Source organism: Humulus lupulus, chromosome 2 (genome assembly GCF_963169125.1).
Source record: "Humulus lupulus chromosome 2, drHumLupu1.1, whole genome shotgun sequence".
NCBI lineage: Eukaryota > Viridiplantae > Streptophyta > Magnoliopsida > Rosales > Cannabaceae > Humulus > Humulus lupulus.
The window spans coordinates 73,936,492-73,951,902 of record NC_084794.1 but is presented as its reverse complement, the minus strand read 5'-3'; the positions used below and the strand labels follow the sequence as shown (position 1 = coordinate 73,951,902).

General features: G+C 35.7%; 1 protein-coding gene across 1 annotated transcript; it reads left to right on the top strand.

Annotated features, from left to right (window-relative positions):
• Window positions 1-1,844: 1,844 nt before the first annotated feature.
• On the top strand, window positions 1,845-2,572 carry LOC133814406 (uncharacterized). The gene is made up of 3 exons (XM_062247370.1): window positions 1,845-2,013; window positions 2,120-2,181; window positions 2,285-2,572. The coding sequence occupies exons 1-3, from the start codon at window positions 1,845-1,847 to the stop codon at window positions 2,570-2,572; spliced, it is 519 nt and encodes a 172-aa protein (XP_062103354.1).
• Window positions 2,573-15,411: the final 12,839 nt, after the last annotated feature.

Here is a 15,411-nt window from a genome sequence, read left to right as displayed (position 1 = left end):
TGCTTGTATTCTTTCCAAACAGATTATGGACCTTATATTTGATTGGATGGCTTTTAGTGCCTAGCCTACTGAGTTTGGTAGCTGGAGGATCTGGCTTTCTAGCAGAAATCATGGCATTCTATTTTATATCACAAACATGATTTTGGCAGCTGTGGTATATAGCATATGGAGGAATCGTAATAGATGTGTTTTTGACAATTATTCTAGGACTGCTGTTGGTATTGCAACTGAGATAAAATCTACAATACAACACAGACTTTACATTGTAAAAAATAAGAAGTTGTCTACACAGGAACAAAGATTTTTAGCTAAAATAACAATGTAATTAGTTGGGTGGGCTGGTTTGTAGTTGCTTGAGATTGTATTTTAGGTAAGGATATCTCTTGTATTAGACGGGGTTGGCTGAGTTTATAGCCTCTGTTTGTTTAGTTTGGTTGGTTTGTATATTTTGTCTGGTTGATTAATGAAGTTCAATTCTTCTTCTTGAAAAAAAATATATATTTTATAACATTTAAATTTTTCTTCTCTCTCGCGATGAAGAAAAAGAGGGTGACTCGAAAGCCAGTTCGTCTTCGAGATGATGAGCCCCCTTCAAACCAGATTGCAACTAAACAGATCTGTGCTGAGATTATTGATGCAGGAATTGAACAAAGGGAGTAGATCTGCCCAACAACAGAACCTCAAATCATTGCTGAGGCATTGAAGTCGAATGATTTGATTCATGATTCGATGATCCAGCGTTTAACCGAGGGCGAGGGATTACGTTCTAATTGGGAAAATGAGACGGAACAGGAGGATTTCCAAACTTCTGCTCATAAACATTGGGCGAAACTGAATTAGGTTAGTACGGATGCGAAGCTTCACTATGCGGAGCCGATTGTTAAAGAAGGCAAGAAAATAGCTCAAATGGATATTGATGAAGTTGCTGAGCATACTCAAAATTGGAATACGACTGTTATCTGTATGGTTCTAGGTGCTAATCCACCTATCTCAGTTTTTGAAGGCTTTGTCAAACGCATTTTGGGGCCATCTGGGAATTGAAAGAGTTGTTCGAATGAGTATGGGGCTAACAATAGTCAAATTCAATGATGAAGCTACTCGTGATCTGGTATTGGAAACAGGTGTGGTGCAATTTGATCGAAAACCAGTTATAGTGCGGCCATGGTCTCCAGACTTGGATGCAATAAGGTTAGTTAGCTCAGTCCCTCTTTGGATCTGTCTACCTAATCTGGGTTTGCAATATTGGGGCCAAAAGTGTTTGAGTGCGCTTGTTAGTACCATCGGCAAACCAATTATGGTTGATAAAATTACTAAGGAAAGATCCATGGTAAAATTTGCTAGAGTTCTGGTTGAAATGAACATTACTGATGATCCTCCTCATATGATTCAGTATCTCAATGAACATGGTCAATTGCAAGATCAATTTGTTGAATATGAATAGTTACCGGTGAAATGCAAAAATTGCAAAGGTTATGGGCATACTATGGCTGATTGTAAGAAGGAGGTTCCTAAGACTTGGGTGAAGAAGAAACCAGATGAGGTTCCTAAAGTAACTAGTACAGAGCACACTGTAATAGAGGAAAAGAGAGAAATTATTGTCCAAACACCAAAACTAGGGGAAGCAGAGCAATGGGAAAAGCCTAAGAAAGTTGGGAATTCTATGATTAAAAGGAAGAGTATAGATACTGATTCAACTGAGACTCAAAATGTGTTTACTGTGTTACAAAAACAGATACAAGATGTGATAGTGGATACACTTCCTCAGCAACTTGATCATGGACTACTGCAACCTAATTAGCTAGAACATTCGGGGTCTAAATAAAAGAGATAAACAAGAAAGCTTGATGAATCTCTTAAGATTGAATAAGGTGGGAATTGCTGCCATTTTAGAAAATAAATTGAAAGGGGAGAAAGTAGGGGAAATGGTGGAGAGATTTTGTTGTGGTTGGGACTTTCATAATAGTTTAATCACAGAAGGGCTTATTGGTTCTTTGGAGGAAGGACTTTGTGAAGGTCCATATCCTTGCTGAGAATCAACAATTTGTTCATTGTCAGGTGAACATGGTAGGATTGAATTCTGTTTTCTGTGTAACATTTGTGTATGGTTTTAATACCATAGAGGAAAGGGCTGGCTTATGGAATGGGCTTGCTGGTGTAAATTTTCCAGTTAAGCCTTGGATTGTTTTAGGGGATTTTAATGCTTGTTTCAACTATGATGATAGGGGGGGGGGGGGGGGGGGGGGGGTCAGTCACTAACTTGGAGCTGCTGGACTCAACTGCTTAGCTAGCTCAAAGTTGGATTGCTCCTCTTAAGAGTTCAAGATCCAAATATACTTGGTCTAATAATCAAGATGGAGGTGATCGAGTTTATTCTAAAATCGATCATGTCTTCGTCAATGAGGACTGGATCGATTCCTTTCCTAACACTGAAGCTGATTTCCAATGGGAGGTGATCTCGGATCACTGCTTTTGCCTTGTGAAGTCTCATCAGCTGGGAAATCTAGGAAGGAAACCTTTTAGGTTTTTCAATATGTGGACTCACCATAGCAAATTTGAGGAAACTGTTTTGTAGAGTTGGGGAGGAGCTATACATGGGACTGGTTTAAACAGGATTATGAAGAAACTTTTGAGACTCAAACATGAACTGAAAAGATTCAACAGACATGAGATTGGGAATGTTGAGCAAAACTACCATATTGCTAAAGGTGATTTTCAAAAAGCTCAGCTGGTGGCTCAATCTAATCCAGCTGACTACTCTTTACAAGAAGCCGAAAAGGAAGTCGCCGATAGGTATGCTTTTCAAGCCAAACAATACAGAAGTTTTTTGATTCAACGTAGCAAAGTTACTTGGTTGCAAAAAGGAGATGATAACAATGCCTACTTTCATGCCACTATTAAAAAAAGAAGAGAGGAAAACCGTATAGTTTCTTTTGTCAATGAGACTGGACAGAAAATAGAAGATTATTCAGAGGTTGTTCAGCACTTTATCAGCCACTTTCAGAGCATCATGGGCAGTCCTAGTTCGGTTACTAAGCCTCTCAACTCCCAGTGTATTAGTATGGGGCCTCGACTTGATCTTGATAGGCAGTTGAGATTGGTTAAGTCTTTTAGCAAGGAAGATGTGCGAAAAGCTTAGTTCAGCATTCCTGGAACTAAAAGTCCAGGCCCGGATGGCTATGGCTCAGAATTTTACAAAGCTATGTGGAAAGAGATTGGGGACGAATTACTATTGCAGTTCTTGAGTTCTTTGAAATAGGGTACATTTCAGATGAGCTAAATGACACCACTATAGCTTTAGTTCCAAAGACGGATGTACCAACGCGAGCAGTGGATTATCGTCCAATTGCTTGTTGCAATACACTGCACAAGTGTATCTCGAAGTTGATCTATAGCAGACTTGCTGAGGTTCTTCCTTTTCTCATCAATCAAAACCAAGGGGTCTTCATTAAACAAAGGTCCCTTGCTCACAACATTATGATTCTGCAAGACCTGGTTAAGAATTATAGCAGAAAAGCTGTGTCCCCCAGATGTGCCTTGAAAATTGATTTGAGTAAAGCGTATGATACAGTTGACTGGCTGTTTTTAGAGAATCTCCTTATCGCTTACTGTTTTCCTTCCCGTTTTATCAATTGGATCATGGTCTGCCTTAGAGGTACAAAATATTCTCTCATGATAAATGGGAGATTCCAAGGGGGTTTTAAAGGAGCTAAAGGCTTGAGACAAGGAGACTCTGTTTCTCCTTTGTTGTTCGTGCTTGTAATGGAATACCTCACTCGATTACTTCAGTTTGGTGCCCAGGATAATTCTTTCAGGTATCACCCTTTGTGTAAAGATCTTAAGCTCATCAACTTATGCTTTGCTGATGACCTTATCATCTTTTGCAAGGCCAACATCAACTCGGTTCGAGTAGTGGCTACAGTCTTTGATGAGTTCTGCCAAAGTACAGGACTTTCTGCTAACAAAAGCAAATCACAGGTTTTTTTTGGTGGTGTTTCCCAGCTGGAAAAACAAGAATTAATGAGGATTGTCAAGTTTGAGGAAGGGAGTTTTCCTCTCAAGTATTTGGGGGTCCCTATGCGACCAACCAAATGGAAGGCTGAAGATTGTGGTGTCATCCTGAAAAAAATAAAGCTGAGACTTCACACTTGGGCTAGCAGGCATCTCTCTTATGCAGGTAAATCCCAACTCATTAACTCTGTTCTTTTGGGGTTGAGAAACTATTGGATGGGAGTTTTTTTATTACCTCAAAGTATTATTAAAGAAATAGATAAGCTTTGTATGTGGTTTATTTGGGGTAATAATGGATCTAGAAGCAAATTTCACCTAGTTTCTTGGGAAAAGATCTGTCTTCCTAAAGAGTATGGAGGACTTGGCTTCAGAGAAGGTTCAAAATGGAACAAGGCTTTAATTGCTAAGTATGTTTGGGCTTTAACCTCAAATCAAGAGTCTCTTTGGGTCAAATGGGTGAATCACATTTACTTAAAAGACTCTGATTTTTGGGGGCATCAACTTAAGCCGGACACAAGCTGGTACTGGCGAACGTTATGCCATATTCGTCAATTGTTTTCTAAGGAAGATATTGAGTTTGCTAGAGCTCTTGGGAAATTCTCTACAGGCAGATTGTATAATTGCTTGCTTGAAGGGAATAAAGTGACCTATCAAAAATTTGTGTGGAATAGATTGAGTATTCCAAAACATTGTTTTGTGTTATGGCAGGCTGTAAATTCCTCTTTACTTACTAGAGATCACCTGCTAAGATGCCAGATCCCTGTTGAAAATTCTCTTTGCTCTGTTTGTGAGATGACTGAGGAGGATCACAGTCATTTGTTGTACTTATTCGAAGCGTGTGGTTCAGCTTCTGCAAAGCTGGACTGGGTGTATTTGGCCTCTTAAATATGAGGATTGGCTGCGTTGGATTGAAGGCTTCAAGAAAGGGGTGAAAACTGAGATTTTGGCAGCAGTTTTTGCAGCTGCAACTTATCACATTTGGATCAATAGAAACACTTGTATATATGAAAATTACACTTATAGTGTGAATCATACAGTTGAAAAGATTAAAAGAGAGATTCATTATAGATTATTTGGTTGTACACAGAGAAAAATGACAGATGATGAGAGGGGATTTATTTTTAGAATTGGCTTAATGTAATTACTGGTTTGTATTTTGGGCCAGACTTGGCTTGTTTTTGTATTGGCTTTGTTCAGAAATTCCTTTCCTGATAATTTTTTTTTTATATTAATATATTTATCAAATATCTAGTCTGATATTATATATTATTATAATAATGATATTTGATAACGTTTGAATTTAAATTTGAATTTATATTAATATAATTATTATATATATTAAATATTATTATAATAATGATATTTTATAATATTTGAATTTATATTAATATAATTGATAAATATATATTTTTAATTTGTTTTAAAGGTATATTTTGTTAAATATTTAGAATATTTTGTTAAAGTTAATGTTATACCCAAAAAATAGGAAGGTGCATTCTAGGAGAGTTAAGGGGAATGGTCCTAGGAGACCCCAAGGAGGATGTGGTCCTAGGAGACCCCAAGGGTGTGTAGGAGGTAAGCCTCCCAAGGTTTTCTAAGTGTTGGCTCGAACGTGTCCAAGGTAAATAGCTAAGGAGGAGGAGTCTCATGCAAGAGAATGGAGACTTAGATTTTGATAAGGAGAGCCTATACAATGTTCGATCGGACATGTTTGGGAGATGCTAAAGGAGGTTGCCTCAATGTTGTTCAAGGTGAGGTTGCCTTAATGTTGTTCAAGGTGAGGTTGCCTCAATGTTGTCCAAGGTGAGGTGCCAAGGAGGTTGCCTCGGACCACCTTGGTCCGAGGAGAAGCCAAGGAGATTGGTTCAAGGAGGAACATGGCATGCTAGAGGAGAGTGCATGTTAGAGGAGAGAAGTGCATCTCCTACCACCATGCACGTTCAACCCACCAAAAACATGTCCTACCACCATGCATATCCTACCACCATGCATGTTCAACCAGCACTTGCATGGGTAGTGGGTAGGAGGTGGACCAACTAGCTAGAGGAGACTAAGTCAGACACAACTTCAACAACATACGCGGGAATCTCTCATTCTTCCCACAAATGGGGAGTTTGTTACATTTTGAATTTTGAATGTTTATTTGTAATATAAATGTAATAAATATAATAAAATATCCCGATCATAAGGGGATATCAGTTGAGGATCCCAGGCCTATAAATAGGGAGCTTATGGGATGAGAGAATGGGCTTCTTCTGCTTCTTCTTTCTAGAGAGAGAAAATTGGGACTGTCTATTCTAGAGAGAGAAAGTGCTGAAATTAGAGAGATTTCTTGTATTTTCACAATCTGTACTGAAGAAACTCAGTTGGCTCAGTCCATCTGATCTTGAGTATAGATTTATAAATCACAACTCTAAGTGGATTAGGCTATTACCGACAATCGGGGCTGAACCACTATCAAACTCTCCTGTGTTCTTTATTTTTCTTGCTGATACCGTCTGTTGTCGTTTTTATTTCTCTTGAAGGCTTGTCGTAATTGACGTTCTCACGTCGTTGGCTAAAAACGCAGTCAACAGTTAATAAAACAAACCGTTAAAACCAAGAATTTCCGTTATCTACACACTTTTTTATATAGAAGAGATATTATAAATGTGACTTTAATATAAATTGCTAGTTTCTATTATATTTAATATTTTTTTTTCTAACAACGTTAGTTTTATAATTGTACGCCCTAATTCTCCACGGGCTATTAGCAGGCTGGGGTATGGCGTAATTGTGCATCAGCCCCGTGGGTGGCCTGTACCCGGAGCTGCTGCTCCTAGGTCCCACCTCTTTAGCTCGAGGTAACTGCAGGTTCACTGAAGTTGCTAAGGAGTCGGGTCAGAAGCATGGACACCGCGGGCTAAGAAGATATCCAGCTCGAGGTACGAGCCTGAGTTGGCGTCTATGACCCCTTATAAAATCAACCACGCAATGTAAACATGCATATATCAGGCATCACGTGTCTGATATATCCCTGAATTCTTGGACACAAAGCCTAAACGTGTGTGTTCAGGCACCCACGACTGGGTTGGGCTGTGCGGCCCATTATCTCCCTTACTTATTGATTAGACCACACTTCAGTTGTCAGGTTTTAGGAATTAATCATGAATGTCACAAAGATGACATGATGGGTAAGAAGGTCAAGGGATGACCCCCCTTGCCAACCCCCAGGTGCCCTCTCCTATAAATATGGAGACCCTAGGAGTTGCAAGGGGTTGGACTCTATTATGTAAAGAAATACCCTGCAAAGAATACCAGGAAACTAGCAATAATATTGGCTGGTGGAGTAGAAGGATTTGAACCTTTGAACCACCTAAAAAAAAGTATTCGCATCACCGTTTTATTTTAAGATTAGTCATCTGTTTCGGTTCATTACTTAGCACTAATCCCACTCTCTTATTCTGTTAATTACCTGTTGTCGAAGAACCGCGTCAACAATAATCATCTAAATAAGGTAAATAAATTAAGATAAATAAAAAATAATAAAGTCATCTAAATAAGGTAGATAAATTAAAAATAAAAAGTAATAAATGAGTCATAATAATTTTTTATTACATATTTTAAAATTTTATATCAAAGTATTTAAATTACCCTGTCAATTATATTTTCAAAAATATAACTGAAAACTTAAATTTATTCTTTTCTTTTATTAATTGTCTATTTTCTCATTTTATGTACTTTGTTTATCCAAATTATATAATAGTGATGTAAGACATAAATACACATTTTTTATTTTGTCGTTTAGTTTTTTTAATGAGAAATTACTTATTTTAATTGCTCTAGCCACTAATTAAATAATATTAAATATTTTTATAAAAAAATTAGAAAAAAATATTTAAGTTTAAAACTAGAATCGCCATATATAATATATAAATCAAAACATATAAAATTTCAAATTTTAAATTACTATGAACACTAAATTTTAATCTAATAAACAACATCAAATTATTTACTTTAAAAATAGAATCCCCATATATAGAAAGTGTGTATCTAATAGATTTTTTTTTTTAAAATTATCATTTTTTTTATAATATATAAAATATTTGTATGTTATTCTTTTAATATATATGAGAGTGTTTATTTATTTAAAACTTAAATGATAATTAAAAAATATAATAAAAATAAACTAATACATATTTTAAATAAAACTAAACATTAGAGTAGCTATTCTTGAAGTCAAAACAGCAATCTAATACCCTATAAGAATAAGAAAACAACACCATTTTAAATTTTGAAAAAAGTAAAAGAAAAGGAGACATTAGAGTAGCATGTTTTTCCAATTTATTTCGTTTAACTTGTGTGTTTGTAGTCAATTAAGATAAGTATTAGCACTTGTATTTTGCTAGTAAAAGAATTAACACTTTAATATCATGATAACATTTCTTTAAAGTAAACAACGTATTACTTGTAGCCACGATTTCACGGTGGGTGGAAGGGGACATATGTTTTCCCATTGTTCAACCTAATACAGTCTCACAGTCTACCTAAACCCACCTCATTTTCATGTGACCCGCCTATCATTACCTACACCTGTTTGTGCCAACAATCTTGTCATAGCTTCTATAATGACAACCAAATGTGGTTTTATGTCCCACTATTTGATCGCCAAGATTTCGTGGGCCTAAGCTTAGAGAAATTGCAACGGCCATTATCTTTCCTTCTTTTCTTGGGTAGGCATCTCATATTTTCACATCTTCCTGTGACATTAGTCAAAAACGGCAAACCCACTTTAACCTTGAAGCTTCATTTTGTTACCTTCACCAAATCATGACCGGAACTTTTTCATTGCATGATATATTCTGTGGAGAGGGTTTCATTGTTATTGAACTTGGTTATTTATTGTTATGGTTTTTAAGCTTTTTTTAGTTCAGTTTTTGTTGCCAATCATCAACGACATTTGGCATATATCTATAGTAGGTAATCTACTTTTTCCCTCCCTTATCTCAATCCAGAGCTTTCATGAAAGAGATTTGTTTGTAGTACTAAAATTGTGAATAAAGCGTTTGAAAAATGGTGGGGGAAAATCACTTATCTTATTTTTATAGTAAGAATCTTGTAATGGGAAAAGCTTTATGGTATTATTATTGGTTCTTTCTTTTAATCAACTTTTCCTTACTTTGGAATCGGGTAGCTTTTGTTGGCCATGTTCTATATATGATTTGATTACTCGTACTGAGAGTACAGAACCCATATATCCGAGATTAATTGCACTAAAATTTATATTCTCATCCTAACAAAATATATTCTCAGTATTTATGTTAACGATAATAACAAAATATATCCCTGCATTTTCACCGTAAGCGGACCTAGCTTAGCTGGCCCTTTAATTTTTTTAATTATTTTTTATATTTTGTTTTTGCGTTTTAGTCTTTTTGTAAAAGAAAATTGCTATTATGCCTCTATTGATTTTTTTTTTTATTTCACTTTCACATATAATTTTTATACTTTGTTCATTACTTATATATTTATAGTATTATATATTTTTTTATATATTTAATATAATTTTAAAATTTTTGTCTTCGGTACACAGAATTTAGTTTACTCAAAATTGACACGGAAAAAAATATTTTCTTACTTTAAACTTGTAGCCAAATAAATACAACCAAAAATACATATGAAATTAAATAATAATCAATAATGGGTTAGAGAAAAGATGAATAAAATTAAGAAATGCATAGAATTACCCAATTTTTTGTTGAGGGTATCTTATTCATGTAAACTTGACCAAATTAGGAGGAAATTTTTTGAATGAATTTTTTAATTTACGAAAATAAAAAGGATAGATTTGGCATTTACAAAAAAAAATGATACAGTAGAAATGTAGGAGCAATTTTGTCGCTATATTCCTTTCGATAATTAAATTATTACTGCCTATATATGTGCATTCTTAAATATGTTTACTCTCTAGTTAATCAACACAATATATTGTTCGTATCTCTGTGTTCTTTTGATATCGCTTCATCAATTTTGAAGTATTCACAAAATATTAATTTTTAGGATCAATTAAACCAAACGTTATGAAGATTGCTGAGAATTGAAGCTTAATTAACTTATATAGTATGAATATGCCCTCTTATAATGTGAAGTTTTACCTTTCATATATACCGCTCAACAATCAACATTATAGTATTAGTAGTGATACTATGTTGATTCAGTTCTAGAGCCTTTATTGGTATTTAGACATAAACACTTTTGTCTTGCATCAGTGTATCCATGATTAGTGATCAATCATTATAAAATAAATTTCTTGTGCATGTGTGATTCTATTTTTAAAATAAAAACAAGTAGATCACTATTATGGCCCTTTTATTTATCTTTTTAATCACTCATTTCATGATCAAATAAGCTCGAGATGAGAAATGCGTGTGAAATCCCTATTATGAATATAAAAGTATTAGTTTGCATACAGTTGTTTTGGTTTTGATTGAGTAAGCTTTCGTTTTTGACTTGAGCTTTTGGAATGAATGGAAAAGTCAAATGATATAGTTTATCACTCAAACTAAGATGTCATTTGAAGGAGTTCAAAGCGTGCACATAATATTAAGTTTATGTGAAGTTATTATTAATTGATAAATAAAGCTCACCAATCTTTGATCTTTTTTGCATTTGTTGTTTGTATGTATATGTACTTTAAGAATGAAGACATGTGACATTGTAATTTAGGAAATGTAGTAATTTAATATAAACTTAGCTTTATTTTTTTACGAAAAAAATAGACATAGTTGTTAAAACAGTGCGACCATTAATTCTATTAGTTTTAATTTATTTTTATTAAAAAATATTACTTTAGTAATAATGTTTGTGCTTTAATTTAATATTTTATTTTAAAATCAATTTAAATCATTTTTGAAAATTTATGAGTTGGACTTATTAAAACGTGATATTTGTTAAGCGACCTCTGTTATTCCAATGAACATTTTAGGTATTTTTGTTGTAAAAAATTTAATAATAATATATTATATTTCAAAAACATTTAATATTTATGTCATCATTTTTCCATTACTTATAGTAATAATAAATAAATAAAACTACAAAATATAAACAGTGATTAGAAAACAAAATGTATAAAGCAGGACTTTAGTCAATTCCATTAATAAAAATAATTAATCCTTCATTTTGTTGAGATGAGGTTACCACTTACCATTAGTTCTACATAATTAAATATGAGTTCATTGATAAATCTAGCAGTATATAAAATATTGTTGATATTTATCAAATACATATGTAGAAAAAATTTAGGTAGTGATTGTTTTTAATTACTACTTATAGGTATTTTTAGTATATTTTATATATGGATAAGTTGATGTTGGGAAAAATTATGCGAATTTTTTTATGAATCAGATTAGTGAGAATAAAAATAATAGTGGAAATAACACACACGCAAAAATGTCTAAATCTGCTGCAATTCTTTTACTAAAATTGAGAAACAAAAAATACACAAAGTGTTTACAACACTTCTCACAACCCACACCCCAATTATACCCAAAAAAATTTTCTCACAAAAATTCTCTCAAAAGCTTTTCTCTCTCTAAGCTTTTCTTCTTTTTGTTTTGGGATGTTTGAGAATGAATACATAAAACTAATTTATAGGTTTTTCTAAACCATATAAACCACACATTTTTTTTTAGTCATCCTATATATACTAATTAATATAAGCCTTTCCTTATTTTAGTAAAGCTATATTAATAACTCTTAATATAGGAATATCTAAATATAGTATTCATTTTCTTAACAATCTCCCACTTGAAGACTGATTTCAATCTGTCTTCACACTTTACTCTATGCAGCAGAGCTTTTCGTTCTTATTACTCTTGCAGGCCAACTAAAGTTGAACACAACTTCAGTTTCTCAATCGTCACCATCTTTGTCAACATATCGGCTAGATTCTTACTTCCTTGGATCTTCTCCAGTATTAACACTTCATCTTCCAATAAAGATCTGATGAAATGATAACGAAGTCCAATATGCTTGGTTCTAGAATGAAATGCTGAATTCTTTGCCAGGTGGATCGCACTCTGACTATCACTATGCAAAACATTATTCTCTTGCTTGAATCCTAGCTCAGTTAACAAACCTTGAAGCCATATCATCTCTTTACTGGCTTCAGTCACTGCTACATACTCAGCCTCTATAGTGGATAAAGCTACAATCTTTTGCATTTGAGACATCCAACTAACAGCTGTATTTCCAACAGTGAATATATAACCCGTGGTGCTTTTTCGGTGATCGACTTCACCTCCGAAGTCTGCATCTACATAGCCATGTACTTTTAATTCACCTTTTCCAAAGTACAAACACTTATCTGTGGTGCCTCGTAGATACCTCAAAATCCACTTCACTGCTTCCCAGTGAGCTTTTCCTGGATTTGACATAAACCTGCTAACAACTCCCACTGCATGTCCAATATATGGTCTTGTACAAACCATCGCATACATCAAACTCCCAATAGCTGAGGCATAAGGAATCTTAGCCATGAAATCTCTGGCTTCCTCTGTCTCAGGGGACTGACCCTTGGATAGGCGAAAATGACTTGCCAACGGTGTACTAACTGGCTTGGCATTGCCTATGTTGAACCTCTGCAAAACACGTTTGATGTACTCTGACTGAGACAACTGCAAAATCCCTCTATGCTTATCTCTTGTGATTTGCATTCCAAGAATCTTCTTTGCTGGACCTAAGTCCTTCATGTCAAACTCTTTTGACAATTGCTGCTTCAACCTTCTGATATCATCCATATCTGGACCTGCTACTAACATATCATCAACATAAAGTAGCAAAATGATAAAGCTGGACCTATATCTTTTGAAATAGCAGCAGTGGTCAGCGTTGCACTTCTGGAAGCCTTCCTTGTGCATAAAACCGTCAAACTTTTTGTACCACTGCCTTGGGGCTTGTTTTAGGCCATACAAACTCTTCTTAAGTTTGCATACCATGTTCTTCTTCCCATTCTCTGAAAAACCTTCTGGTTGATGCATGTATATCTCCTCATCCAAGTCTCCATGAAGAAATGCGGTCTTCACGTCTAACTGTTCAAGATGAAGATCTTCAATGGCAACAATACTCAACACTGATCTAATAGTATTGAGCTTTACAACAGGAGCAAAAATCTCAGTATAGTCAACTCCTTCCTTCTGCTGAAATCCTTTGACTACTAATCGGGCTTTATATCTCTTAGAGCCATCATGCTCTTTTTTCACCCGATACACCCATTTGTTGTGAAGTGCCTTCTTACCCACGGGTAACTCAACTAGTTCCCATGTCTGGTTGGAAATCAAAGACTGCATCTCGTCTTTCATGGAAAGCTCCCACTTGCTTGCATCACTAGTCTGACATGCTTCATCATAGCATTTAGGCTCTCCTTCATCAGTCAACAACAAATAGTTCATATATCTCCTATTAGGCACATGAGGTCGAGAAGACCTTCTCAATACAGGAGCTGGAGTAGGAGGTAATGTTGCGTCAGACTGTTGCGTACCGCTTTGTCCAACAAGTTCCTTTTGCTGAGGACTTGTCTCAATCGACTCTGTCACATAACTATCTGGGTCATAATCTCCATCTACAAATATTGGCCCACTATGCTCTGAGTCAATAGCGTCAATTTTGTGTCTGTCCTTGTACATCACTCTTTCGTTGAAAATCACATCTCTACTACGAATGACCTTTTTGTTTTCATCATCCCAAATACGGTAGCCAAACTCATCCCCGCCATAGCCAAGGAATATGCATTTCTTAGATTTGGGATCAAGCTTATTCCTCCCTTGATCACTAATATGCACATAAGCTACACAACCGAAAACTTTTAGATGTGATAGGTTTATCTCTTTTCCACTCCATACCTCCTCTGGTATTCTGTGCTCTAGTGGACTTGATGGGCCTCGATTAATCAAGTAAGCTGCTGTGTTGACAGCTTCTGCCCAGAACTGCTTTGGTAAACCTGACTGTATACGCATGCTTCTCGCTCTTTCTGTCAATGTTCGGTTCATACGCTCAGCTACACCATTATGTTGAGGTGTTCCTGGCACGGTTCTCTCCATTCTGATTCCGTGCTCATAACAAAACTTCTTGAATATGTTGTCTTCATATTCACCACCATTGTCAGTTCTGAGCTTTTTAATCTTTAGACCTGTCTCATTTTCAACCATAGCTTTCCATCTCTTGAAAGCCTCAAACACTTCGGACTTATGCTTTAGAAAGTAAACCCATACCTTCCGAGAATGATCATCGATAAAAGTCACAAAGTAGTGTTTCCCACCAATGGATGATGTAGTCGTTGGTCCCCAAACATCAGAGTGAACAAGCTCTAATCTTTCCTTCTTTGGGGTTCTACTACTTGTCTGAAAGCTTACCCTCTTCTGCTTTCCAAGTATGCATTCTTCGCACATGTCTATCTCAACTGATCGTAGACCTGGGAGTTTTCCCTTCGAATGCATGAGTTTCATCCCTTTCTCACTCATGTGGCCAAGTCTCTGGTGCCACATATTAGAATTTTCATTCCCTATTGCAACTGAAATTGAATAGCACCCACTTGCTGTCATGTAAAGTGTGCCGCTCTTCTTGCCATGAGCAACCGTCATTGCACCCTTTGAAATCTTCCAATTATCACCTTGGAAGTTTGTAGTGTAGCCTTCACTAGCCAACTTCCCTACTGAGATCAAGTTTTTTCTTAGTTCGGGAATATGTCTGACATCCTTTAGCTCCCAAACAGACCCATTTAACTTAATCTTCACTACACCTTTACCAACAATATCACAAGGTTGGTCATCACCAAGGTATACCTTTCCAAGGTTTCCAGGGACATACCTCTCAAAGAATTGTTTCTTTGAAGTAGCGTGGAATGATGCTCCAGAATCTAACACCCAAGATTCTTCCTTGCTCTCTAGAGAGCATATCAACGCATCATCACCCTCTGAGGTAGAAGTAACATTTGCTTCTGCCTTCCCATCTTGGCTTTTCGGTGCATTCTTGCACTGATTTTTGTAGTGTCCAATCTTACCGCAATTCCAACACTCGATGGTCTTCGAGCTCTGGGAATTATTGGGATTCCTAGATTTGGACCTCTTATCTCTGGATTTACCTCGATAGTTCGATCTTCCATGGCCATTCCCTCTAGTTGAATTTCTCCCTCTTGACTCTGTATGTAATACTGAAAAGGTTGATGATTCACCCGACTCTCTCCGTCGGATCTCTTCACTGAGAACTAGATCACGAACATCATCAAATTTTAACTTATTGCTTCCTGATGAGCTACTCACAGCTGTGACTGTAGCATTCCAGCTGTCTGGTAAAGAAGACAAAAGTATTAATGCTCGTACTTCTTCGTCAAACTCAATTCCAACTGAACTCAATTAGGTTGTGACGGTG

What these genes read in the sequence shown, in the direction of transcription:
- LOC133814406 (XM_062247370.1), top strand. Translation starts at nt 1,845, where the DNA reads ATGAATCTCTTAAGATTGAATAAGGTGGGAATTGCTGCCATTTTAGAA. An exon ending in GGAGGAAGGACTTTGTGAAG is followed by an intron (nt 2,014 to 2,119) that starts GTCCATATCCTT and finishes TTAATACCATAG; the next exon opens with AGGAAAGGGCTGGCTTATGG. An exon ending in TTCCAGTTAAGCCTTGGATT is followed by an intron (nt 2,182 to 2,284) that starts GTTTTAGGGGAT and finishes TCAACTGCTTAG; the next exon opens with CTAGCTCAAAGTTGGATTGC.